Raw genomic sequence first — 27,897 nt, 5'->3', positions numbered from 1 at the left:
AGGGGTTTTTATCAGGGCCTGCAGACCCCTATCTCCCCCACTCTCTCTGGGAGAGCCATGATGGGTGGGGCTGCTGCAATCAGAAAATGAGGTGGGTTTTGCACAGCCTCTCCCTGAAAGTACTGTGTTTGTGCTGAGGCTATTGAGATAAAGGAGTTCAAGTGCCTGCTCCATGGGTATTACTGTTCTGTGCTGCAAGAGATACACAAGAAATAAATGAATGATGGCTCCCAGCCCTCCAGGAACTTAGGATCTCACTGGGGGTAGGGGGAGAGGGAGGAGAACAAATACACATGAAGTAAGTAGAGAGCAATATAAGAGATAGCGTATAATCAGTCACCAAATTGTAGGTTTCATACCAAATACTCTCCCAGTTCACAAAAGGGAGATACAGGTGATGTTTGTGTTATCCTCCTGTGTGTTTTTAATCACTCAGTCATTTCCTCTCGGGTGTTTGCATTCCGTTCTTTGATTTTCTCTGTTGAGTGTATTAACCTCCTTTGCGGGGGTGGGGAGGGGTTGCAAGGGAGGGCTAATTTCTCCAAATTATATTGTAACATGTTGGGAGAGAGCCAAGGATGAAGCGTTCTTGGCATGTTGGTGTCTCATCTTTCTTTCCTCTGTCACTAAGAGCAGAAGCCACTGCCCTCTGATGGGTTATGATCCTTTAGATTCTTGTCTCTTTGTTACTTTTGTCCCGACTTCTGTAGGTTTAGCTGGCCTATTTGGAGGCATGGTTTCACTTTAAGGTAGGAATCTCCTTAGTCATTTCTCATTCATTCATTCAGCAAATATAACAGTGCCAGATGCTGTTATAGGTCAATAAGGGCAGTGAAAAGACAGACAAGGTCCGTGCTCTCCTGGAATACACAAATTAGTCAGGGAGACTGACAGTTGTCAAAACATATAAGTAAGAAAAATGACAATAATTAAAATAGGGTGATTTGATATGAAGTGACTGGGAGCATACCCCAGTGGGTGATTGGGGAGGGCTTTGAGACAGTGATAATTCTGCCAATGTCTGAATGACAAGGAAGCTGTTAGGAGAGTATGAGGGAAAGAGCTTCCAGGCTGAAAGGATAGCTAATACAAAGGTTGTTAAGTCAGGAAGAGCTTGGTGTTCAAGGAGCGGAAAGGGGGCCAGTGTGGCTGGGGCGGGATGGGGAAGGAGGAGAGAAGACATACATTGTACAAGATGATGATGCAGCTTGTCAGGGGTCAGGTCACCTAGGGTCAAGCCAAGGTAGAGAGCTTGAATTTTACTCTGTGATGTGGAGCCATTGTAGGGTTTAAAGGAGAAGTGTGACATGATTTAACTTGCATTTGAAAAGACCCATCTGGCTTCCAGTGAGGAGAGTGGGTGGTCCAGAGGCCAGGATGGAAGCAGAAAGAGCAGTTAGGCTGTTGCAGTATCTTATCTAGAGATGATGAGGTGTTGGCTGTAGAGCTGGGGAGAAGTGGGTGCATTCAGAGATGTCTTGTACATTGAGGACATGGGGCTTGTAATGTAGTGTGTGTGCAGGTTAAGGTAGAGCAAGAAATGGAGAGTGACTCCTAGGTTTCTGGATAGTGATGATGCTGTTAATAAAAATAGGGCAGCCTGGAGAAGGAGTACCCGGTTTGCTGGGGTGGGGAGAGGAGGCTCATTCTGGTTGTGCCCTGTTAAAATTTGGTTGCCTGTTAGTTGTTGCCATAGTCAAGGCACATGTTCAGGGCCAGCAAATGTTAACTGAGAACCTTCTGTATGCCATTCATTTTGCGAGGCTCTTTTGTATATGTCCCTCATTTATCCTCACAACAACTTTTTGGAAGGATATTATTACTATTCCCTATTTTCAAAAAAAAATTTTTTTTAATGTTGATTTATTTCTGAGACAGAGACAGAGCATGAGTTGGGGAGGGGCAGAGAGAGAGAGAGGGAGACACAGAATCAGAAGCAGGCTCCAGGCTCCGAGCTGTCAGCACAGAGCCCGACGCGGGGCTCAAAATTACAAACCATGGGATCATGACCTGAGCTTAAGTCGGTCACTCAACCGACTGAGCCACCCAGGCGCCCCATTATTCCCTATTTTCAAAGGGAAGAACTCAGGCTCGGAGAGGTGAAGTGGCCTGCTCTGGTTTGAACCCAGATCTTCTGACCCTGGGGCTCAGGGTGGACATTGAAGGAGGCTGGTTAGTGCAGTGTTGATGGCTTTCATTTGGAGAGAGGTTATGTTGGCTCATCAAGGCCTGATTCCCATGATTCTCGAAGAAGGGCCTATCAGAGTAATGCCCATGTGTAACGAGCTGTTGAAAATCTTGACATTTTCAAAATAGTGCAAGCTCTAAAGACCATTTCAATAAGATTCCCAGTCCCCTTAGGAAATGCCACTTTGTACTAAACGAGCACGTGACACTTTGTACTAAACGAGCAATTTTATAAAAGTGTTAAAATAAAAGGAACTTAGAAATGGTGAGGGGATGTAAGGATGCTGTTTCAGCCTTTGGTTGCCACCTCTTTACTCTGTGGCCCCAGGAGGAACTGAAGAAGACGAGGAGGCAATTTCTTGTGTTCTTGGAGTTTTGGTTACCAGTTTTAGGACTTAAGTAGGAGCATTATTAGGTTACCGACGGTCCTTGGTTTTCTTGAGACATTGGGACTTAGAACAAAGATACTAAGTGCCTTAACCAGCCTGGAGGCCACGCTGCTTGTGGCATCAGACCTGCAAGGTGATACTCTTACAGTAGTGGGGGAGCCACACTGACGAGCCAGAGGGGCCAGAGTGGCAAATGCTGCTAGCATACCAATGAGAAGAGCCTTTGATAGAGTCCCTCCTTAAGCTTTGAGACTGGATACTTTCTCACATTTTAAGGTGTTTCCTCTCTTTATATCTGGGTCAGATCAGAGCCCATGCTGACAGTGCAGATTTGTCCCACACTCAGTGTATCAATCCCACCACTATCAGAAAACCAGATTGATCAGGGTGCTTTGAGCACCAGTCACATAACTCCAGAACTTCCTGCTATGCCAAAAGAAATTGCCATGCTAAGTAGTTGGAACCTTCATATTTAACAGACCAGAGTCTTGCTGCTCACATTATAGTCAAAAACTATATGAATAGAAAATTAATCTTGTGAGAAACTATAGGACCTGTTTACATTTTACTAGTCCTGTCTGTGATTGGAGGCAGGTTCTTCCTTATATTGAGCTCAAATCGTTTTCCAGTTCTCTCTGGTCCTCACTCTGTCCTCTTGTCAAATCTCTCGTGTTTGCTGTTGGACTTCTTTGGGGCCTAGCCCAACTCCTTTCAGGTCCAGGGCTTGTGAAGACATGCTTATTTATGTGGATGGTTACCTATGGCCTGCCTTCAGGGGGATCATCCTTCCCTGCAACCTTCTGTGCTCCCTGGTCCTCTCCCAGGTGAGACTGGCTGCCATCCAGCTTGGAGGGGCTGTTCCTAGGAGGATGAGCAGGGTCTGAGAATGAAGCCTAGCTTATGTTTTACCTCATTTGCCAAGTTACTTACTTTCTCAGTAGCCTGAAGAGAGATAGAAGCCCTTGAATGGAGGAAAGAGAGTTTTTGTGCTCCCTTGAAACCAGCCACCTGGCTCCCAGCTGGGCCATCTCCATCACTACGAAAGAGCAAGGTGGCAATTCAGGTTTAAGAACAGGTATTTCAGGGGATTTGTCTGTGCCTGCTAAATGTGTCTTGAGACAGGATGATAGGACATGAGATTCTTCATGGATTTTAGAAAATCAGGAAATGGAGCAGGGTGGGGGCTTTTGGGCTGAGGTTGGGGACAGCAGGTAAAGTCAAAGGACTTTGCAATCTCCAAATGGGTATAAGGACCCAGCATTGAGCAACCTTTGTTTGGTGAGGGTGAGCCTGGGTCAGCAGAAGGAGACCAGAAGGGTGGTGGTGTGCAGGAACGCAGGAGTTGGCTGCCATTGTGGGCAGGTCATCCACCCTTTCTGAGCCTCACTTCCTCACCTGTGGTCTGGTGTGATGAAACACAGCCTGCCTCGCTGGGTATTTGGGAAGATTAAATAACCCAAGTACCTAACACTTCTTTTGCTCAAAAAGTGCTGAACCAGAAGCTCTGCCATTAGCAAGCTGGGCGAGTTTGATCAGAAATAATCATATTTTAAGACCTCAGTATTCAGGAGGTATTACTCTGGTTTATCTCTTTTCTCAGTGTCTGAGCCCCTTTTTTTCCCTTTAATTCAGTGTTCCAATAACAACATATAACCCAGCTCCTCAGTTCCCTTATGTGTAGCATGGGAATAAAAATATCTTCCTTGCCCACCTTAGTGGGGGGTGGGAGGGTGAGATATGATGAATATGACCATACTTAAAGCTTTGTGGAAATTCAGGAAATGGTAGTGGTGACGCTGTGGTTGATAACTTTTTTTTTTTTTTTGCAAAAAGGGCAGCATCAATATCAGGGAAGAAAGGTTGGGGAACTGCTTCTAGATCTGATCAAATAACAGCTCTATTTTTGTCCACTTTAAAAATCTATCTTTCTTCTAATGTTGGAATGTAAACTTCATCTTAGTGTCTAAACCTTTCAGCTCCAGATTCATTCACCCGAAACTCTGGGCTTATTTAAGCTAGTACAAGTTGGGTGTGGGGAGCCCAGGAGTTGCTATTAAGGTCATGCAGCGTATATGAAGTTGTTGCTGGATGCTGCTCCAGGCATATGGGAGATTCGCTCTTTGTGTGTTTATCAGAGATGCACCTCGAGGACCTTGAAGTAGGACCACACAGGTGCTGTCATTCAGAAATTTGGTCCTGGGCACAACAGAAGGAGGGAAGTGCAGAAGAAGAAGGGGAGGGAATAGCAGTGGATGGTACTGTTTTTCTGATGCTTTGTCTTTAGGGATTTTTGGTCTGCCCATAGACTCCTAAGGGAAGGGGACAGCAGGTTATCATGCAGAGAATATCAAATCTAGAAATCGAAGACTGGGATTTATGTCCCATTCTTATCACTTATTGATGAAGTTATCTTTTTTTTATTTTTAAATTGAACTTTATTGAGGTATAATTTACATGTAATAAAATGCACCATTGTAATTTTAGAGTTGGATGAGTTTTGATAACTGTGTATTTCATGTTAGCACCATCAAAAACAAAACACAAAACATTTCTGTCACCTCTGAAAGTTTCTACTCCATTCCACTCAGCCCCCACCTTTCACCACTAGTCCCAGACAATCACTGATCTTTCTTCTATACCTGTAATTTAGATTTATCTTCCAGGAGTTTTATAAAAATGAAATTATACAATAGTATTTATTCTTCTTGACCTTCATTTGCTCAGCATAAATTTTTTGGTGGTTCAGCAACAAAGCAGTTCATTTCTTTTCATCCCTTTGTAGCATTACACTGCATGAATAGTTTGCATAGCATGTATTTCTATTTACTTTTTGGTGGACATTTGGGTTGTTTCCAGTTTTTTGCTCTTGCGTATAAGGCTGCTATGCATATTGAAGACAAGGCTTTGTGTGGACCTATATTTTCACTTCTCTTAGATACCTCAGAGAAGGTATACAAGTGGGTGTTTATAAGAAAATGTCAAATTGTTTCCAAAGTATTGGCACCATTTTCTATTCCTGCCATTAATGTATGAGATTTCCAATAGATCCATACCCTTGCTAACAACCTTTTAAAATTTTAGCCACTCAAGTATATGTATAGTGATATCTCATTGTGGTTTTCATTTGTATTTTCTTGATGACTGATAATGTTTGGTCATTTGTGAATCTTCTTTTGTGACGTGTTGAAATGTTTTTTCTATTTTGAAAACCAATAGTCTGTCTTAATATTACTGAGTTGTAGGAAGTCTTTCTATATTCTGGATACAAATCCTCTGGTATTTGTATGTATTGAGACTATTTTCTCCCAAGCTGTGCCTTGCCTTTCATATTTTTAATAGGTAAGAGACTATAGATGAGTAAGGTTCCCAAAGTATAAGAGGCTATGAAATAATTTGAATGAAACAGAAAATGTTAAATGTATATATAAAATGAGTAAATTTTGTACACCAATCATAATTTCATCCAGTCCAAGGCTATTTCTTTTTTTTAAATTTTGTTTTTAATTTTTAAAAATTTACATCCAAATTAGCATATAGTGCAACAATGATTTCAGGAGTAGATTCCTTAGTGCTGCTTACCCATTTAGCCCATCCCCCCTCCCACAACCCCTCCAGTAACCCTCAATTTGTTCTCCATATTATGAATCTCTTCTGTTTTGTCCCCCTCCCTGTTTTTATATTATTTTTGTTTCCCTTCCCTTATGTTCATCTGTGTCTCTTAAAGTCCTCATATGAGTGAAGTCATATAATTTTTGTCTTTCTCTGACTGACCAGTTTCACTTAGCATAATACCCTCCAGTTCCATCCACATAGGTGCAAATGGCAAGATTTCATTCTTTTTGATTGCTGAGTAATACTCCAGTGTGTGTGTGTGTGTGTGTGTGTGTGTGTGTGTGCGCGCGCGCGTGTGCGCGTGTGCGCGTGTGTGTGTGTGTATACACACCACTTCTTCTTTATCCATTCATCCATCGATGGACATTTGGGCTCTTTCCATACTTTGGCTATTGTTGATAGTGCTGCTATAAACATGGGGGTACATGTGTCCCTTCGAAACAGCACACCTGTATCCCATGGATAAATACCTAGTAGTGCAATTGCTGGGTCGTAGGGTAGTTCTATTTTTAGTTTTTTGAGGAACCTCCATACTGTTTCCAGAGTGGCTGCACCAGCTTGTATTCCCATTGATGAAGTTAACTTGAACAAGTCACTTAACCTCTCTGAGCCCTTTCCCATTCATAAAATGGGGGTCGATGGTGTTAATAGATAAGAGATATAAGGAAAGGTTTTGTAGACTGGGGAATCCTTGAAAAGTAATAGTGGATAGTGCTGTTGTTGCTTTATTATTACTCCCATTGTGAACAGAGCATTTTTTTTTCTTCCAGGTGGCAATGAGGCAGGGAATTTAAAATTCCCTGGTGAATGGAAGTGACTCTCTAAAAGAACCTGGATATTTAAAAAAAAAAGGGGGGGGGTATTAAGCCTAACCCTTGAACATGGTGCAAGTGTTTATTTAAGTTTTTTTTTAATGTTTATTTATTTTTGAGACAGAGACAGAACATGAACAGGGGAGGGTCAGAGAGACAGGGAGACACAGAATCTGAAGCAGGCTCCAGGCTCCGAGCTGTCAGCACAGAGCCCGATGTGGGGCTTGAACTCACGGACCGTGAGATCATGACCTGAGCTGAAGTCCGACGCTCAACCGACTGAGCCACTCAGGCGCCCCAAGTTTATTTTTTTAAGTTTATTTATTTATTTTGAGAGAGTGCATGCATGTGAGTGGGGGAGGGGCAGAGAGAGAGGGAGAATCCCAAGGAGGCTCTGCACTGTCACTGTAGAGCCAGAGCCTGATATGGGGCTCAAATTCACCAAACCATGAGATCATAACCTGAGCAGAAATCAAGAGTCGGACAGTTAACTGACTGAGGCACCCCATTTTATTTAAAATTGGTGCAAGGATTTCTGAATCAGGTGTTGCCGGGGCCTGCTTCACATCCTTCTCTAGATGCTCATGCCTTAATTCTGCTTTTTTGTGAAGATCTGAATGTTTTCTGCCAGAGAGTCCTAGGATTCCCAAAGACTTGCTTCAAACCAAGAGCTGGGAATTTGGAAGCTGGAGTGGTTGGGAGGGGTGAAAGTGTGCAGGCAGTATACACAATCACAGGGCCAAGGAGCAACCTGTCCTGATGGCTTTGACCGCTTCACATTTGGCTTATTAGAATTCACGAGGCTCTGAACTCAATGCCAGCTTACCCCAGACACCAGAACACAGGACACTCTGGCCAGCCGCCAGGGCAGAGTAAGAAAATCTTTGTAGGTGTAGAGACTTTTCCCCCCTTTTTTTAACCTTTATACTATGCTCATTAAATCTACTAATCTCTGGGTAGCCCCATGCTCAGTTTGGAGATGGGGCTAATACCTTAACACTAATAAACTGAGATGATATATTCACTCTGACAGTGAAAGCATTTTAATCATGTGTATTAGGAGCCTTAAAAAATGACCATGCCCTTTGATTAAGTAATTTTACCTGTGGAACCTTAACCCAAGGAAATAATTTGAATTGCAGGAAAAGCCTGTAATAAAAGATGTATAGTGCACCTAATATGTCCAGCAGTAGAAGAAGGTAAATCTTTCTAGAATGTAAGCACCATGGGGGGAAGGGCTTTTTGTTCACTCCATCTCCAGCACTTAAAGCAGTGTCTGGCACACAGATGGCCAATGAACATTTTTTAATGGTTATAGAAAAAAAATTTACATCCATATGATGAAACTATTTTACAGGTTTAACCTATCTGGAAGTAGAGCATTCCTATGAAACTGTGTGTGTGTGTGTGTGTGTGTGTGTGTGTGTGTGTGTGTGTGTGTGTGTGTATTTGTCAAATTGGTTTCCATACAGCACCCGGTGCTCATCCCAACAGGTGCCCTCCTCAATGCCCATCACCCACTTTCCCCTCTCCCCCACTCCTCCATCAACCCTCAGCTTGTTCTCAGTATTTTAGAGTCCCTTATGGTTTGCCTCCTTCCCTCTCTGTAACTTTTTCCCCCCCTTCCCCTCCCCCCCCCGCCCAGTCTTCTGTTTCTCAGGATGAGTGAGATGAGTTTCACATATGAGTGAAAACATATGGTATCTGTCTTTCTCTGTATGGCTTATTTCACTTAGCATAACACTCTCCAGTTCCATCCACGTTGCTACAGAGGGCCATATTTCATTCTTTCTCATCGCCACGTAATACTCCATTGTGTATATAAACCACAATTTCTTTTTTTTTTTCAATATATGAAGTTTATTGTCAAATAAACATACAACACCCAGTGCTCATCCCAAAAGGTGCCGTCCTCAATACCCATCACCCATCCTCCCCTCCCTCCCACCCCCCATCAACCCTCAGTTTGTTCTCAGTTTTTAAGAGTCTCTTATGCTTTGGCTCTCTCCCACTCTAACCTCCTTTTTTTTTTTTTTCTCCTTCCCCTCCCCCATGGGTTTCTGTTAAGTTTCTCAGGATCCACATAAGAGTGAAAACATATAGTATCTGTCTTTCTCTGTATGGCTTATTTCACTTAGCATCACACTCTCCAGTTCCATCCATGTTGCTACAAAGGGCCATATTTCATTCTTTCTCATTGCCACGTAGTACTGCATTGTATATATAAACCACACTTTTTAAAAAATTTTTTTTTAATGTTTATTTATTTTTGAGACAGAGAGAGACAGAGCATGAATGGGGGAGGGGCAGAGAGAGAGGGAGACACAGGATCGGAAGCAGGCTCCAGGCTCTGAGCCATCAGCCCAGAGCCCGACGTGGGGCTCGAACTCACGAACCGTGAGATCGTGACCTGAGCTGAAGTCGGACGCTCAACCTACTGAGCCACCCAGGCGCCCCAAACCACAATTTCTTTATCCATTCATCAGTTGATGGACATTTAGGCTCTTTCCATAATTTGGCTATTGTTGAGAGTGCTGCTATAAACATTGGGGTACAAGTGCCCCTATGCATCAGTACTCCTGTATCTCTTGGGTAAATTCCTAGCAGTGCTATTGCTTGGTCATAGGGTAGGTCTGTTTTTGATTTTTTTGAGGAACCTCCACACTGTTTTCCAGAGCGGCTGTACCAGTTTGCATTCCCATCAACAGTGCAAGAGGGTTCCCGTTTCTCCACATCCTCTCCAGCATCTATAGTCTCCTGATTTGTTCATTTTGGCCACCCTGACTGGCGTGAGATGATATCTGAGTGTGGTTTTGATTTGTATTTCCCTGATGAGGAGCGACGTTGAGCATCTTTTCATGTGCCTGTTGGCCATCTGGATGTCTTCTTTAGAGAAGTGCCTATTCATGTCTTCTGCCCATTTCTTCACTGGATTATTTGTTTTTCGGGTGTGGAGTTCGGTGAGCTCTTTATAGATTTTGGATACTAGCCCTTTGTCCGATATGTCATTTGCAAGTATCTTTTCCCATTCCGTTGGTTGCCTTTTAGTTTTGTTGATTATTTCCTTTGCTGTGCAGAAGCTTTTTATCTTCATGAGGTCCCAATAGTTCATTTTTGCTTTTAATTCCCTTGCCTTTGGGGATGTGTCAAGTAAGAAATTGCTACGGCTGAGGTCAGAGAGGTCTTTTCCTGCTTTCTCCTCTAGGGTTTTGATGGTTTCCTGTCTCACATTCAGGTCCTTTATCCATTTTGAGCTAATTTTTGTGAATGGTGTAAGAAAGTGGTCTAGTTTCATCCTTCTGCATGTTGCTGTCAGTTCTCCCAGCACCATTTGTTAAAGAGACTGTCTTTTTCCATTGGATATTCTTTTCTGCTTTGTCAAAGATTAGTTGGCCATACTTTTGTGGGTCTAGTTCTGGGGTTTCTATTCTATTCCATTGGTCTATGTGTCTGTTTTTGTGCCAATACCATACTGTCTTGATGATTACAGCTTTGTAAGGCTAAAGTCTGGGATTGTGATGCCTCCCGCTTTGCTTTTCTTCTTCAATATTACTTTGGCTATTGGAGGTCTTTTGTGGTTCCATGCAAATTTTAGGATTGCTTATTCTAGCTTCAAGAAGAATGCTGGTGCAATTTTGATTGGGATTGCATTGAATGTGTAGATTGGGTTGTATTGACATTTTAATAATATTTATTCTCCCAATCCATGAGCATGGAATGTTTTTCCATTTCTTTTCTTTGTATCTTCTTCAATTTCCTCCTATGAAACTTTTTGTAAGACATAATGGGTGTAAAGTAAAGCAGCAACTACTATAAATTATATGGAAAAAAATTTGAGCATTCCCAGATCCCCAAAATAACCTCTTAGGCTTTTCTTTCTTTCTTTCTTTTAATGTTTATTTATTCATTTTTGAGAAAAAGAGAGAGAAGGAGGGAGGGAGAAAAAACACAAGTAGGGGAGGGACAGAGAGAAAGAGACAGAATGTGAAGCAGGCTGCAGCCTCTGAGCTGTTAGCACAGAGCCCATCTCTGGGGCTTGAACTCACTCACCACAAAATCGTATCTGAGCCAAAGTCAGATGCTTAACTGACTGAGCCACCCAGTTTCCCTTTTTAGGCTCTTCTGATACCTTAGGACACACCTTGTTAATAGATGCACAAAATAAATCAAGATAAAACACAGATGCTCACAGACACAGTTCAGAGCTGTGGCAGTTTCATGCTGAGATGCTGAGTGTAGTTCCCAGATAGGGAGCTTGGTGGTGCCACTCGCTGCTCGGGTGTTTGCTGCCTTTGTGAGGGCTCCCTGCAAAACAAACACTGAATGCTACTTTTGCTTTTCAGCCTTTTTTTTTTTTTTTTTTTTGTAAAAGCAAAAATTCTTCTCATATTTCTTTCTGTTAGCGAAAACAGGTACAGTGTAGGTCTTTCCTAAGTGAAGTGGTATAACGTGAACTTTCAAAAAGCAGGGGACACCTGGACTCAGCTATTTCAAATGAAGACGTCTTAAGGACATAGGAAATTTCTATGTTAATAGGATGTGAGCAAAGCAGGATACAGATTTCTAAATACAGCAAACTCACAATTTATTTTGTAATAGAAAAAAACTAGGGAAGGAGAAGATAGCCGGGTTTATCTCTAGGTTGGTGAGATCATGGATGGCATTTTTTCTTTTTATATTTCTAAAATTTCTAAAAGAACAGTGATGTTTTGATTAGGGAAACTTTTAAAAGTAAATCATATTCTTTGAAAAAGCAGGACGTTGGGTTAGTTTATTCATTGAGCAAACAGCAGACTCTAGAGCCAGCTCCTCCTCCCTTACAAAGAACCAGGCAGCCTTTGTGAATACACAAAACACCTACACACTTTGGTTGTGACTGTCAGCCTGGTGTGGAAGCTGATCCCTCCTAACTTCAAAAGGGTGATAGAAACTCTGCAGTGTTGAAAATTGTGCAGGCCATGTTGCAGAGACATGCCCATGCATTTATATCCTATCATTGAGGTGAAGGCATTTTATATTAGGGAGAAGAATTTTAAGAAGATAGTTTTTCTGGGTGGGTGGTTAATTCTTGGAATTCTTTCCCTGGTTGATGGTTTCGGGAAGCTGTTGAAAGTACTGTCTGCTTTCCTTCATTCTTGTTTTAGCTCGTGCCATCTAAAAGTAACTTTTTGCTCAACAGTTCGGTTTGTTGGAGTACGTACTTCGGGGAATGTCTCTCGAAAATGCAGTGTTCTCTTGGAACCAAGACTTTCCTAGAGTTAAAATCCCTGCATCTTAGGTGGGCTTTGACACCTGAGCTGGAAAAGTTCGTGTTTTTTTAATGCAGTGGAATTCTGAAAGATCAAATGCGTCTCAAAAGAAAGGCTCACTCTCTCAATCTGGGAGGAATCTGTAATGATCCAGGGGTCCTCAGACATTACTGACTTGTTGTTGTGTATGTAATCCTTTCCATTCACATGACTTCTCATTCATTATCTCTCTTTCTTTCTCTCTAGCCATAACCAACAGACCACAGCATTCAGGCACCCTGTGAGTGGGCAGTTTTCTCCAGAAAATAGCGAATTTATTCTTCAAGAAGAGTAAGTACTTCTGTATATTCTACTTTTCCAAGCAGAGTTTTGAGAGTTTAAAGGCATTTGCTCAAAACAAAGCTTGTTGGACTATTTTCTCGCCCAGATAGAGGGGCTTGGAGTGGGTTGGTTGATACGAGGTGGAATGCAAGAATTTTGTTTTTTAATCTCTGGATGTCTCTAAGTGGGAAGATGTGTAAGTGGGGAGATGATACGGGCTCGTGCCATGATTGGTACTGTCCGAGCCTGTTACAAACTCTTTTCCCCCTGAATAAACCCTCCCCCATCAAGTATCCTCTAACATACTACTGTGCTCTGAGAGGACCCACTCATCTAGAGTGAAGTTGCCTTAAATACAGCCTCACACCAAGCTAAACCAGCCTCCCATAGACACCTCAAATAAGAGTCCAAAGCCAGGGCTTAGAAGGGAGGAGGGCTGTGGCATCCATTGTCCCTGAACATCTGGAGTTCTTTCTGCTTGCTTTTTCCAACATGGGGACTTTCTTGCTCCTCAGTCCTATTTCAGCAGGGCCCTGGGGTGTTCTGAGGTAGGTTCTACCACCCAGGGCTTGTCTACTTAAAAACACATGTACAGCCCAAGCAAGATGTGTTCTTCTCCCAAAAATGAAGGAAGAGCAATGTATGCAAGTGGCTTTGTTCCCTTCTGCTCATCTGAGACCGTTCTGTTTGAAGAAAATGATACTGTTTGAGAAATTCATAGAGATGTTCACTTCCCCCCTTTATATTATTTTTCTGTTCAATCTCTAGACCAACTATGATCTTAAATTATCAGTATTTTTACAGCATTTCCCTCCCTCGGTACTTACACCTTTAAACTTTGGGTTATGGAAAATTTCAAGCCTATGCAAAAGGAGAGAGAGTATTATCTCCCATCTTCAATTTCCAAAACATGGCTGATTTTATTTATTTCATCTATAGCCTCCCCCTCACTACCTGGATTATTTTGAAGCAAATTTCAAACACATCATTTAATTCCTTCAGTATTTTCAGCTTAGAGTCATTATCTTACAGAAGTTTTAAAACTAGAAATCTATAATTATGATACGAAATTCCTTACATGTGTACTCTGTGCTGAGGGTTTTACATATTTAACACAATAGTCCTGAGAAGTAGACCATCATCATCGTTTTAAAGATGAAGATGCCAAGACTCAAAGAAGTTAAGTCACTTGCTCAAAGTTGCATGACTGGAAGTAGAAAGAGCTAGGATGTCACCCCCGTTTGATCTCTTTAGTCAGGACGAACCCTTGGTACTAGTCAGAGGCTACTTACTAAATTATTATTATCATTATTTTAAGCAGACTTCATGCCCAGTAGGGAGCCCAATGTGGGCCTTGAACTCATGACCCAGAGATCAAGACCTGAGCTGAAATCAAGAGTTGGATGCTGAACCGACTGAGCACTCCAGGCGCCCCTACTTGCTAAATTATTTTGATGCTGGTGGCCCATGGGTCCTGATGGCCAGTCTGGAGTTGGCGTCTGACTTTGAAAGCATTAATACTATTAGTGGATGGAAGATAAAGATGGTCTTGTCTCCGGCATCGAGATAGAACTGCTATGTAAAGACAGAACCAGAATGTAGATTCTCCACATTCCAATTCAGAATGAGTTTGTTTATAGAATCCTGAAGGTCAGAAGCTCTTGGGAGGTCAGCTCAGCCCCCTTCCTTAGGCATCCTAGAGACACAGGTGCTTGTCATTTTTAAAGGTCTGGATGGAGAGTCCATTAGAACACCTAACTTGGGAAGTTACCAACTTTAATAAAAGCTTCTGGAGGAATGCAGACTTCCCATCACTAAACACCCTTGCCCCCCTCCCCCCCCCTTCCTTTTCCTCACTGTTACAATTTTGTCCACTTTTGAGATGGTAGTCTCTTTTCTCCTCCCAAAATATCTCTGTAGCTAATGTCAATTCCATCCACTTTTCAAGGAAAAGATACTCATTTTTTTCAAGGGTCACTTTCCCCCTCTATAGATAGCATTTTCTGGATGTCCTAAGGACTGCTTGCTTGTCTTAAGTGGTGGGTGCAATGTCGGGGTGGCCAGACGTTCCTGGAAGCAGGCACAATGTGCTTTAGGCATTGAGAAGAAGCGTGGATTCCTATGAACCGATGTGGTGATTCCTACACTTATTAAATACTTACTAAGTGCCTATATTGTGTCAGAGGCTGTGACAGACTACAGTTACAGCGGCAAGCAAGACAAATGTGGTCCTGTTTGTGAAGAGCTTATGGTTGAGTAGGGAAGATAATTAAACAAGAGCTTACAAATGTGATAAATGTTCATGGTAGAAAAAACATAGGGTTCAATGGGAGTTGATAAAAGAGGGTTCTAACCTGGTTTAGGAATTGTGGGAGGCCTCTTCATCCTGGGAAGGGATGTTGTTTAAATTGTCTCAGTTGTCCAGTCAAGGTGCCCCCACCTGAGCAAAGACCTGGGGGGGGGGGTGGTGGGGAGAGTGTGGAGGATCTATACTAGTTGAGTTAGAAAGAAAAATGAAGCACACCAGATGGATTCTGGAGATACTTGGGAGGTAAAATTGACCGGACTTGGTGATTGATTGACTGTGTTGGGGATGAAAGAAAGGGAAGACTTTCCTGAGGTGTCTGGTCCTAAATTGGAGGAAGGGGGGATTTAGATAAGTGTAGATAAGTGTGCACGTGCGTGCCATCAGTCACAGCTGAGGGAAGGGTGATGAGCTTTGGTGGGGTCGGAGGGCAAGAGGGACTGACTTTTAGCAGGGGTTTATGAAAGGGAGTGTGGAGATAAGGTGGGAGAGGGAGTTGCAGCCAAGTATCTAAATTGCCTCCTCCTGAGATACACCCAGATTTACCCTCTGGTGGAGCTCTCAAGGGTGAGTGAGGCACAATTTCACCTCACAGAAACCCAGTTTTAAAGATGCCAACAAATAAGATTCCTGATTTTTTCCCTTTGGGGAGCTTAATTTTGTTGTGTAGTGTGTTATGTGGTGAAGAAAAAAGACTGAGATGACCATTTGTGTGTCCTTTACACATCAGCTCTCAGATTAATGTGGATGGAAAAAGGAAAACTGGCTCTTTTCTTTTTCTTCTTGAAAGAGTGTCTGTTAAGGCGTCATTGACTCCTTTCACCAGAGCCTCCACTCTGGGTTCTTTTTTTTTTTTTTTTTTAAATGTTTATTTATTTTGAGAGAGAGAGAGAGTGAGCATGTGAGCAGAGGAGGGGCAGAAAGAGAGGGAGAGAGAGAATCCTAAGCAGGCTCCACGCTGCCAGTGTGGAACCCAATGCAGGGCTTGATCCCATGACACTGGGATCATGACGTGAGCCAATATCAAGAGTCAGATGCTTAACTAAGCCACTTAGGTTCCCCCCACCAACTCTGGCTTCTTGAATTGAATTGAATCCTTCCAGAGCAGTGGTTTTCAGGGTGGTCTCTCCACCAGCATCACCTGGGAACTTGTTAGAGATGCAAATTCTTGAGCGCCACTCCACACCTACTAAATCAGAGTCTCTGGAGGTAGCACTCCATAACCTGTATTTTAGCAGGCCTTCAGGTGCTTCTGATTCAGGTAAAAGTTTAAGAACCACTGAACAACGTGCTAATCCCTCCTAAATTACTCCCAGATTCTTCCTTTCATCCTTAAATCTCCTCCAGATACCTGTCATTCTCTGGGCCGTGGTGACAATCTTAGATGAATTTTAGTCAAATAATTGTGGGCTCCTTCTTGTATGGGAAGAAAAACAAACAGGTCCCCATGGTAGCTTCCTTTAGAGCATTACTGTGTGAACAGGTAACACCTCTCCTCCAGTGTTGGCAGGTGGGGTTTACCAAAGCTGCTTGGTGTAACAGGTGATGCCCATCAAAAGATGATTTCCCGCCTTACATATTGGAAGCAGGGAGAAGAGAAATAATGTGAAAGCTATGATCAGTGGATCCAGAGGGCATGAGCTCTGAGCATTCTAGTTTCTGTGTCAGTAATACAGGATAGGCTAGGGTCTGCTGTGGTAACAACAACAAACAATCTCAGTGATGTGAAACAATTAAGGTTTATTTCTCGCTTGTGCTCCATGTCCGTCACAGGTCCCCTGAGGGATTCTGCTCTGTCATCGTTACCAAGGGAAGCTCCATCTCTGTGCTTCCATGATTGGCAAAGGCAAGAAGAGGGGAACTTGGTGAATTGTGCACTGCTCTTTCACATTTCATTGGCTAAAGCAAGTCAAATGGCCACTTTAAGGGGCCAAGAAAGTACATTTCTATCATGTGCCTGGGAAGAGTATCAGAAATATTTCTTGGCCATCATAATGACTACACTTAATGATCCACAGTTCAGATTTATTAAGGGAGTCAAGACCTTTTGAGTCTGTCACTGACAAGCTTAAAATTTTGCTGCATGATTAGAGGGTTTGATTTCTCATTTCACCTTTTCTGTTCTTTGTCAGAACCCCCAAGGCAGGTGGGTATCAGCCAACAGGTCCTACAGGCTTGTTCCCCAGGGGACACTTCTATACACCAAAGCCACCAAGCACATGGAAATCTCACTTGGAAGAGCTAATATGAGCTCAGGCTGCATTAATAAAAGTACAATATGTAGAGAAAGGAAGACAATACTTTTGGTATACTATGGTGATTGTGGACTACTTCACTCATTCATTCCAAGTTTATGGAGCATCAAAGACATGCCAAGCCCCAAACATTTTGATCTGGGTACTAAATTTTAAGAGGGATGTTGAACAATTGAGATTGCCCTGGGGAAGGGGACCATTATGGTGAGGGGTCTGGAAACCCTGTCCTGTGACCTCTCATATTTAGTCTGCATGAGAGAAGATGAAGGAGGATGTACTGTAAGTCTTCAAGAAGGGCTGGCACGCAGAAGTGAGGTCCATTTGTTGCACGGCTGCCGAGGCAGGCATCAGGTCAATGAGAATTATAGGCGGGCAAATTTTAGCTCAGTTCATAATTTTCTAAGAAAGAGATTTTTCAACATCCCTTGTTTCAGGATCTAGAGTTTCATCTTTAACTTTAAATGAGATAAGCTACCTCCTAGAATAAGACTTGACTTTTTCCATTAATAATAATATTGTTATTATTTTTACAACGAACACTTAGAGCCCTTATTATTTACTGCCAGGTACATTTCTAAGTACATTTCCCCAACAGCCCTTATTATTTATTGCTAGGTACATTTCTTTCTTTTTTTTTTTTTTTTAATATATGAAATTTATTGTCAAATTGGTTTCATACAACACCTAGTGCTCATCCCAAAAGATGCCCTCTTCAATACCCATCACCCACCCTCCCCTCCCTCTCACCCCCCATCAACCCTCAGTTTGTTCTCAGTTTTTTTTTGGGGGGAGGGGTATTGACCTATATATATATTTTTTTATTATTTTTTTCTTTGTTCATGAGTTTCATTTATTTATTTATTTTGTTAATATATGAAATTTATTGTCAAATTGGTTTCCATACAACACCCAGTGCTCATCCCAAAAGATGCCCTCTTCAATGCCCGTCACCTACCCTTCCCTCCCCCACCCCCCCCATCAACTCTCAGTTTGTTCTCAGTTTTTAAGAGTCTCTTATGCTTTGGCTCTCTCCCACTCTAATCTCTCTCTTTTTTTTTTTTTCCTACCCCTCCCCCATGGGTTTCTGTTAAGTTTCTCAGGATCCACATAAGAGTGAAAACATATGGTATCTGTCTTTCTCTGTATGGCTTATTTCACTTAGCATCACACTCTCCATTTCCATCCATGTTGCTACAAAGGGCCAGATTTCATTCTTTCTCATTGCCACATAGTACTCCATTGTGTATATAAACCACAATTTATCCATTCATCAGTTGATGGACATTTAGGCTCTTTCCATAATTTGGCTATTGTTGAGAGTGCTGCTATAAACATTGGGGTACAGGTACCCCTATGCATCAGTACTCCTGTATCCCTTGGGTAAATTCCTAGCAGTGCTACTGCTGGGTCATAAGGTAGGTCTATTTTTGATTTTTTGGGAACCTTCACACTGTTTTCCAGAGTGGCTGCATTGCCAGGTACATTTCTAAGTACATTTCCACAACAGTCTTATGAGGAAGATACCATTATAGTCATGGATACTGAGGCACAGAGAGGTTAAGAGTCTTGCCAAAAGTCACACAGCTAGTAAGTGGCAGTTAGGATTTGAATCCAAATAGTTTGGCCCCAGATGCTGTGCCTCCAACGACTCCAATACTGCCTCTCATTTGAGTGGTTTTCAAGAGATAGTCCTCTTCCTTGGTTGTACTTAAGTGTTGGTGTGCCAAATAGACTAGAGATTTTAATTGTATCTGCAGTAATGACATTTGATCTTATAACTTCATGCTTGCTTGAAAGATGCCAGGCCTCCTTAGTAGTCTTTTCTCCAGAAAATGTTCTCAAGCCTTTCTACAGGGCCTCATTTCCAGTGATTGGAGCATTTGAGCTCCTCCTCTTCAGTCTCTTTTCCTGATTCTCTGTGGTTTTCTTGAAATGGAGCTTGTGGTTGGCCTTTGTGGCTTCACGGGACACAGGCGGGAGCCCTCCTAAAGAGATAGCCTTGGCACAAGGAACTTCCAGGCTGCGGTTCTGGTGGTTGGTGCTATGCACAGGAGCGTTTTCTCCTCAGAGCCGGGCTGTCCAGGAAGCCGCTGTCAGCCGCCTCCGCAGCTCTTGGGGAAGAGGAGAGAAGCATTCCGGAGCCGTGACGCTGGCAGCTGACTGACAGCAGGCTGTGTACACTGATCCCCAGGCTCTGTCAAACGTTTGATGTTGAGGTGGGGCCTAGTTGAGAGAGAGTATGTGCTCTGGAAGTTCAGAAGCCTGCTGCCACGCTCAGAAGCCAGCTGTAAGGCACCCAAAATCTCCCAGATTCCTTAACCCCAAGGGGACCCGTGCCTGGCCTGCTTCTCCTGGCATCCTAGTGAGGTTAGCTTGTTCCTTCCGTTGGAGTCTGAGCAGCCCCCTGTTTTCTCATTGGATTGTTTGGAAAAGAAACCGTAAGTTGGAATTGCCTGGAATGTCATGAGTGGTGTTTGGGATACCACTCCAAAAGATATCTTGCTGAAGGTAAGAATTACCTTCAGCGGTTCATTTTGCAGTTGCAGGGCAAGACTCTTCAAGGCATGTGCAGACTGTGGGACTGGGGGTGGGCTATCTCCTGCTGCTAGGAGACGAGAGGCTGACTCCTGTTCCTCCTGTGGTTTCAAGTTGGTAAGAATTTGCAGTGAGAGATAAAGAGCACAGGATAAGGGTGGGGGCACACTACAACTCTGAGCTTGGAGGAGTCTGTCCTGTTGTTCATCTGCTGAGCCCTGGACTGTGTGGCTGATATAACCAGCACCTTGTCTCTCCAGAGTGGCAGTCTTGGGCTAGCTTTGCCTGTTGCATTTGGTTGCCATGGCAGCAGAAAAAAATGATGAAAAATGGAAACACCTGGCAAGCAGATGCAGAAACTTGACTGTTCAGTTTTCCTTCCTGGTCTAGGAGTCGGCATTTGTGACAGTCACAGGTAGGGGAAGAGGTGGTGATGGCGTTCTTCGTTCATTCAGACACCTGGTTTTTGACTTGGCTTTTGGTGTCGATGTTCCCAAGGGCATTAGCACCGGGGATGCAGTCATTACCAGGCAGCAGTCACATCTCAGGCTCTGTCTGTACGGGATAAAAATGCTACAGTGGTGGCTTGGCTGTGTGTGGAGGGTAAGCTGCTGCTTGCAAACAGTCATTTTGTTTCTTCCCGCAAGTACCCTTCCTGTCCTCCTCTTTTATTTCCCGAGTCTGGAAAGTGCCCAGATCTCCATTAGAAAAGGCTGTTTTCTAGTGAGGGTCATGGCTGCCTGGTAAACCAAGAGAAGCTGATATAGGCTAGAGGAGGGCTTGCCAGTGTCTTGGGTTAGAATTGTAGTATCTCTGAAATAGCAAAGCAAAAGTGGAAGGAACAGTAGAGGTCAAGGTCTGGTTCTTCCCCAGCACAGATAGAAGCATGGAGCCTGGACAGTAGACAGCCCAAGAAACTGGTCCAAGGTCACACGGCTGAGCAGGACTCAGGCTGAGTTCAGAACAGTGTTTGGGTTTGGGGATGGGGAGGGGAGCCCATGAGGCTCACTAGGTTATTTTCATGCCAGGTGAGGGGTGCTCTTTGGGCTGGTTTCCAGCTCCTGAGGTGGGGTGGGATGAGGGTGTGTTCCAGAGGGGAGTTGTGGGGAGGGGAAAGAACACAGAAAGCCATAGTTGAGTAACAAGGCCACAGTTGCTGAATGAAAACCCGTGTCAGACAGCCTCCCCCAGGGTGTTGGGAGTATACAGTGAGCGTTGGCGGTCTGTGTGTGTCTCTTTCTCTGAGAAGAGGGGGTGTGGAGGTGTCTGCCTGCTTGGGACAAGAACTTTCTTTTATTACTGCTTTTCATTGTGCATTGCTTTCCCCAAACCCCTTAGGTGGTGGGTGTGAGCACTTTAAAAAATTTGCTGGTTGTTAGTGAGTATGCCTCTTCTCATACACCCTGCTCTCATAGCACTAATTTTAGCTGAGCTCTCTGTGTGGAATACTTGAGGACAGAACATGAATTTGGGGGCCTATTTTCCCCCCAAAGAATTGATGGGATACAAGTGACATCTAATAACATCTTCTCAATAAAGGATTCCCAATTCCCAATAGCTTTCTAACCTCCTGGGGAAAGAATAGGAGCCCAGTTCCCCACAAGTTTATTATACTTTAAAGGAGCCCCACGTGGATAAGGTGCTCATAGAGGTGTTTATAGGAAATGATTGTTTAGAAGTTAATTGTTTGGCACTTTGAATTTTCTGGAGAGAAGTGCCTTGGAAATAAAAATAGAATGTAGCTGAGATTTAAATTCTGGCGTGTCCACTGGTAAAGCCATGACGGTGCTTTTCATTTAGTGCTGCGTTCATAGTTTTTAAGATGTTCTTTCACTCCACACAACCACCTTGTGAGATGAGAGTAGTTTTCACCCTATTTTGTAAAAATGGAAACTGAGGCCCAGAGAAATGATGTGACTTGTGGAGGAGTGACTAAGTTGCGGAGCTTTGTTGAGACCCAATTATTCCGGGCTCTTGGGCTTTCCACCACTCCAGGATCCTCTTGGTTTGGGGATTGGTCCTTGGGGCTGAGAAGAGCAAAAGCCTGCTTCTGTCAGACCCTGGGACTTGCCATGGTATGGTGTCTCTTGTGAAGACCAGGTTTTGGAGTCCAGCTTCTGTCTTGGGCAAGCTATTAATCTGTCTTAGCCTCAGTTTACCTCACCTGCAAAATGGAGATGGTAAAACTGGCTTTTCAGGGTTAAGTGCAATAATGTAGTCTAACTGCCTGGCACACAATAGGTGGTGGGCAAGTACAGCTCCGTCCCTCTGCTTGCTTGACTTTGTGTACTCACACTAAGGGTTGGTGATTCTTGGCTTGGTGACATACTTATTATGACAGCAATAGGGTAGAAAAGGGTCTTGCTGTGATCCCACTTCAGCTTGCTCCTATTCATAATGTTAACCAAGAGGCAGCCAAGGATCCCACTAACCAAACTCACCTAAATTCAGACCCAACAGAAAAAAAAATTCTGAATTTATAACCTCCCTCTTACTACATCTGTCAGTGTTCTCTATGCATTTACTCCTGCATGTGCAGGTAGCAGAAGCAATTCCTTTTATAGGGGGGAAATTGAGGGACCTAGAAAGTGATTCCCTGTCCAGGCTCACTTGACACATCCTTGAGGAAGTTTGGAGTAGAATGAAGTCACTTTCCTACTGGCTTTCTCCAGACTGATTTTTGTCTAGTCCTAACTTCTTTTTTTGTTCATTTCAGCTGAGAGGCAGTTAAGACTCTAGCTCACTGTTTTGAACTTCAGCCCACACCCCTCCAGCAAAATAATCAGCATTCATGTAGCCCAAGCCAAGGAAAGAGATGTCTTTGTTCAGATCGTTCCACTGTACTTTGGGAATCCAGATAGTACAGAAACCTGGCAAACAGGCTTTTAAGTTAATAGATTTTATTTAATGACACCAAGAGTCTGTCTTCCCATAGCGTGTGCAGGTTTTTCGGTCTCCTCTCTTGGGATCTGTGTGACTCATGTGCCTGAGGGCATGCTGTTAACTGAACCACCTTTCACAGCGGCTCAGCTCAGGGGCACAGGCTCTTCTCTGGGGGAGGGGACGGTTCTTGAGTGAAACCTGTCAGGAGATACCTCAGTCTGAGGAATTGAGGACAAGTCACTGTCTGCCCCACCAAGCTTTTAAGTGGGGAACACACCTATAAGATGATTCTTTTAGTCTCTCTCTTCAGGAGGCTATACACATAACACTATTTATATTCCCACTTCTCAAAACAGTGTGGTAAACAACCTCCAGAACTTTCCATCAGAGCCAGCTTTTCAGCCAAGTCAGAAAATTGTTTTTGAGACTTTTTTAAAAAGTTTATTTATTTTTAGAGGGGGTAGGGAGCAGGGGCAGAGAGAGAAGGAGAGAGAGAATCCCAAACAGGCTCTGTGCTGCCAGTGCAGAGCCTGATGCAGGGCTCAAACTCATGAACTGTGAGGTCATTACCTAAGTTGAAACCAAGTGTCAGACTAAGCCACCCAGGCACCCCAAGACTTTTTTATATCCTTGTTTTTGGGTACCAAATGGTGTCACACCCAAGCATGACCACCACCTGTTTTTTTTTCTTTTTTTTCTTTTTTTTTTTTTTTTAACTAGTTGTAATTCCAGATAACATCTAGTTATTTCCAAAAGTCATATTCACCCTTGGAGGAGACCTGGGAGATCATTACCGACACTGAGGAGATTCAGAGGAACATCCTCTGAAGGCAGATCTTGCCACTTGACTGAGTGAGTAGCTGTGTGCACCTTGCTCTTTCAGAGAGCAAGGTCAGGGACTGCCAGCTAGAGATGGAGACTGTTGCTCCAGCTGGGAGCTGTCCCTGCCCATGGAGAGCCCTGATGAAGACACTGTTTATAGAGACAACATGGTTCCCTCTCTGGGGCAGATTTAGTTTGGACTATTTCTCCTAATAAGCCAGCTTTCTCTGAGTGTGGCTGAGTAGAGGTCTCTATAGAATGAAGAATGGAATTGTCTTCATGGTTTTCCTCCTCCTCCTCTTGTACTCTGCCCCCCTGCCCCCCCACTGTGGTCCACTGTCTCTCACTAATGTTCAGTGTTGGGACCACAGCCAGTCCTTCTCCAGCTGAAATCTGTTCATAATTGGCTTCCTAGGTGGTGATTGTAACCCTTTCCTCATCCACCCAAGTCTGTAGGACAGCTCTGTTGTCTGGAGGAGCTTCCTGGCCAGCCAGCATCCCCGAATGGGATTGGGGACATGAGACTAGAAAGCAGGAGGTGATTAGAGTCAGAGCTCAAGATTGTACAGAAGTTGTGCAAATGGCTGTCCATCCTGGATTTTCTGGACCAGTCACACATCCAGATAGTCTTTCCTTTGTCTCACAGAGGAGGAGCATATGACTTTTGATCTCGGGGTTGTGAGTTCAAGCCTTATGTTGGGCATAGAGTTTATTTAAAAAGAAATAAAAATAAAGAAAAAATAAAATGATGTGGATGTTTTTAAAATAATGGAGAAAATGTTTACATTATGTTTTAAAAATCAAAATGCGAAATCATAAACACAGTGTGATCACAGTTATATAAAAAGAAAAAAACACTCTTCTCTCCCTTACCCCCCAAAACCCAGACATATAAAAAAGAATGGAAGTATATATACCAAGTGTTAAAAATGGTTTTCCTTTGGGTAGCCAGACTATGGTAATTTTTTTTTCTTTTTGTTTAGCTTTTTTTCTTATATTTCCCAAATATTCTATAATAATCCTCTATCAGTATTTTAAGTGGGAGCAAATTAAACTTGATAAAATCTCAAACAAATATTGTCGGACTTTGTGTCCTGAATTCTGGCTCCAAGATACAACTGCCATAACTGATGCAACCTGAGAAGTCATCTTTGTCTCAACCTCTGGACATCTGAAAGTCAGGCAAGACTAGGTTCCAGGCCGACGTTTTGAGCATAGTTCTGCCTGGAGGCAGGGACTGGACAAGGCAGCCTCTCAGGGCCCTTCTCACCCCCGGTTGGCGATTATCTTTTTGCTGCATGCAGCCTCTGCCAGCAGTGAGCTGAGTGCGGTGACATTCTCTGAGTGGGGAGCAGTAACAAAAGTCTGGCTGAGATGGAGGCCGGGGGCGGGGAATCTGGGGTGAGTGCCTGAGCGGATAAGGAGCCAGTGATCTTTCTGCCTGGTGGGACTTGCACCCCCAGCTGCCAAGCATCCGGCAGAGCTCAGCCCTTTGGAAAGCCAGTCCCACTGCAGTGGTCCTGCCGCTGGCACAGTGTGGAGAGCACGGTGGTTACGGCTACTTCTGTGAAGAAGTAGAGGTGCAGGGTTTCGGGGCTCTGTCTTGGGGCGCAGGAAGGATCACTTACCCTTCGAGCAGTAATGGTTTTGAAGGAGGCAGCACATCTCCAAGGTGGAAACTAGGACTTTGCCTGGTGGCACCTGTGTAAAAGTGAGCCTGGTGAACGGACACCCAGAGGGCTGCTTCCTCGCTGCATCCTGTCTGGATCCTCCTTCCCCTCAGGCTCCTAGCCCCGGCCTTCAACTCAGATTGTCTCCGCTCCTCAGGGAAGAGAGCCTCAGTTTACTGCAGCTGCCTGGGTTGTGTTGCCTGTAGAGAACCCAGCCACAGAACAATGAGACGTACTCTTTGAGGACGGCTTGCTGATCCTGGAGTTAGTAGAGTTTGGGAAGCAGGCATCAAGCTATTTGAGGATAGGCATTGAATTTGTTGCAGGCATTTGCTGCTACCCGGGCTTTGAAAGACTCTGGCAAATGCTGGGGATCTGTGGAGGCAGGTGAGAAGGGTTCTCTGTAGTGCCTCTTGAATGTCATATGGAGATGTTCCCAGAGATCTGGCTCTCCCAGGGCAGGTGGAGCTTCTCGATGGGAAGCATGGTGTCACTCGGTGCTGTTGGGGATGCACTGAGGGGGATCTTCATTGGGGACCCAGGCATGTCTCATTGCTTCCTGTTTCCAGGCATGGCACAAGGGGTTAATATCTCTGATGGTTCTATTTTGGGGTAAAAGAGTGTTCCTAGAATAGGACTCTTTGTTGAGTGATCTATTTTGGGAGGCAAGCCCCACTGGCGTTTATGTAAGTGATTTTCTGTATGTATCTAGGGGTGTGGATGTGTGCGCAAGTGATTTCTTGTTACTAATTATAAACAGCTTCTTTTGGGAGCCAGGGAAATGGAGGGGTGTGTGTGCGCGTGTATGTAAGGCGTATGGGTTGTTTGTGTAAAAAGTGGTACAACTGTTGGTGCCCATCTGATGGGGCAGTTGCCACAGATAACCCGAGTAAGAGCGTAAATGTGGGGACCTTAGGACAGCAGGCAGGAATGATGGCCTTGGCCCCTTGGTGGGTTGTCAGGCCATGGAGGTGGACCATCTGTTATCCTCTAGACTCCCTGAAGCACATGGACATTGTGGTCTTCTGGATACAGTCTAGACTCAGGTGGTCTCCAAAAGATCAGTCGTGGGTTGTCTGAGGCATATCAGCCGGTTCTTGTCTGTGATAAATCTCAGATTCCACTTTCAGTGCAGCCTGGTACTTACCGGACTTTCCTGTGTTTTCCCACAGGCCACATCCACATATGTCGAAGCAAGAGAGAAACCAAAGACCGTCCAGCATGGTCAGTGAAACATCCACAGCTGGAACCACGTCGACCGTGGAGGCCAAACCTGGCCCCAAGGTGAGCTCCTGGCCACTCATTCCTTCCTTCCACCCTTTACTATTTTGCAGATGCCCACTGACTGTCACTATTATTTTGTGAGGGAGGCTTGTAAGAAGTATCCTCCCCAAATGACAGATCAGGAAATGGAAACCAGTTGGGGTTATGTCACTTGTCCAAGAAAACAGGTGATTGCTGGCAGAACCAGGATTGACACCTAGGTCCCCGTGTGCATTCTTCATTTTTCTGGCTTGTCTTGGGAGGGCCATGCCTCTGTTCACAGGTGTGTTAGAGACTGCCTGGTGAGATTTGTGACAGGTGGTCCCGAGGAAAGGTGAGATGTGGGAGCATTGAGGAACAGGGAAGAGAACAGGCATTGCAGAGAAGGGGTGAGTGCTAAGGACTGCACCCAGATAGGAAGGGGTAGATGTCTGGAAATTGGCAAAATTTGTGACTGAAAAGTAGCTTTGCTCCAGAAAGACTAGGACATATTAGGACCAATAGCTGCTGGTGAAAGTTGATTGAAAAATCCCTTTAAATGTTTTTTCTCTGTGAGCCGGATGGGAAGCTTGCTAGGGCCTGGATTCGCCTTTTGATTGAATCACAGCAATTAAATCACAGCACAGGGCTGTGGCCATGTGCCCACCTATTCCAGTCTCTTTCGATCAAGGTGCTGCTGCTTGGAGTAAGGCGGAGGAGCCCGCAGCTCTCTTATCGTGCAGGTGCTTTTTGTGACTCCATAATTTCCCCTGCTGCTAGAATTCAAGTCTGCTTTTTCCTAGATCATGAAGTCCAGCAATAAAGTCCACAGCTTTGGGAAGAGGGACCAGGCCATCCGGAGGAACCCCAATGTTCCGGTGGTGGTGAGGGGGTGGCTGCACAAGCAGGTGAGGAGACTGGGAAGGGAGAGTGAGGGAGGGGAATGACTCTTGCTGATTGTCTTCCTTATCTTGGCCCCTGGGAGCTGCAAATAGACTCCTAATAAGCTCTCTCTTCCTGAGTTCATCTGAAGCAGGTTTGTCTGCTCAGTGGTTACACCTTGCCTCCCCAAACCCACTTGACCACATGGGCCCCCAGTGCTACTGGCTTCCCTGGGACCCAAGCACTAGTGTGGGTGGGTCACACAAATCTAGCCTTCCTGCCAATCCCCTGCCGGCACTTGCCTTTGTTATCATTTGGCTGAAAAACCCCATCTTTTCCTCTCCCTTAGTCTAGCATACATATCTAGCTCCCTTAGCCCCTCAGATTCCAAATCAGCCAAATCCAGCTCATTGCCTCCTCACCCCAAAACAGACACATCTCTCACCTGTCCTATTATTGCCCTCAGTCTCTCACATATCATACCATCCGAAAAACACACATCAAACACCAAGGGGAATGATGTGGATTTTTACTAAAGGCTCTACAAGAAGACAGAGGAGGGCATTATGTTGCACGCCACACAGAAGAAATCCCTAGAAGTCCCCTTGAAATCTATCTCCCTCAGTCTCCCCTTGGTAACTCCCATAGCTCTCCAGCCTCCTCTGTCAGACACTGTGCTGACACCTCTCTCAATGGTACCCTTTCCCCTCATGGCTGTGTCTCTTTCCTTGCC

General features: G+C 44.2%; 1 protein-coding gene across 3 annotated transcripts in view; it reads left to right on the top strand.

Annotated features, from left to right (window-relative positions):
- The window catches only part of PLEKHA7 (pleckstrin homology domain containing A7), a 219,311-nt gene that overhangs the window by 116,808 nt on the left and 74,606 nt on the right, over positions 1-27,897 (top strand). For all 3 annotated transcript variants that reach the window (XM_042958733.1, XM_042958732.1, XM_042958730.1), the window contains exons 4-6: positions 12,496-12,579; positions 26,213-26,324; positions 27,086-27,190. In XM_042958733.1, coding sequence (XP_042814667.1) covers positions 12,496-12,579; positions 26,213-26,324; positions 27,086-27,190 — 301 coding nt within the window. The remainder of the gene's footprint in view (positions 1-12,495; positions 12,580-26,212; positions 26,325-27,085; positions 27,191-27,897) is intronic.

Source organism: Panthera tigris, chromosome D1 (assembly GCF_018350195.1).
Source record: "Panthera tigris isolate Pti1 chromosome D1, P.tigris_Pti1_mat1.1, whole genome shotgun sequence".
In the NCBI taxonomy this organism is placed as follows: Eukaryota; Metazoa; Chordata; class Mammalia; order Carnivora; family Felidae; genus Panthera; species Panthera tigris.
Note: the sequence above shows the minus strand (reverse complement) of the source record. Positions and strands in the feature narration are given on the sequence as shown.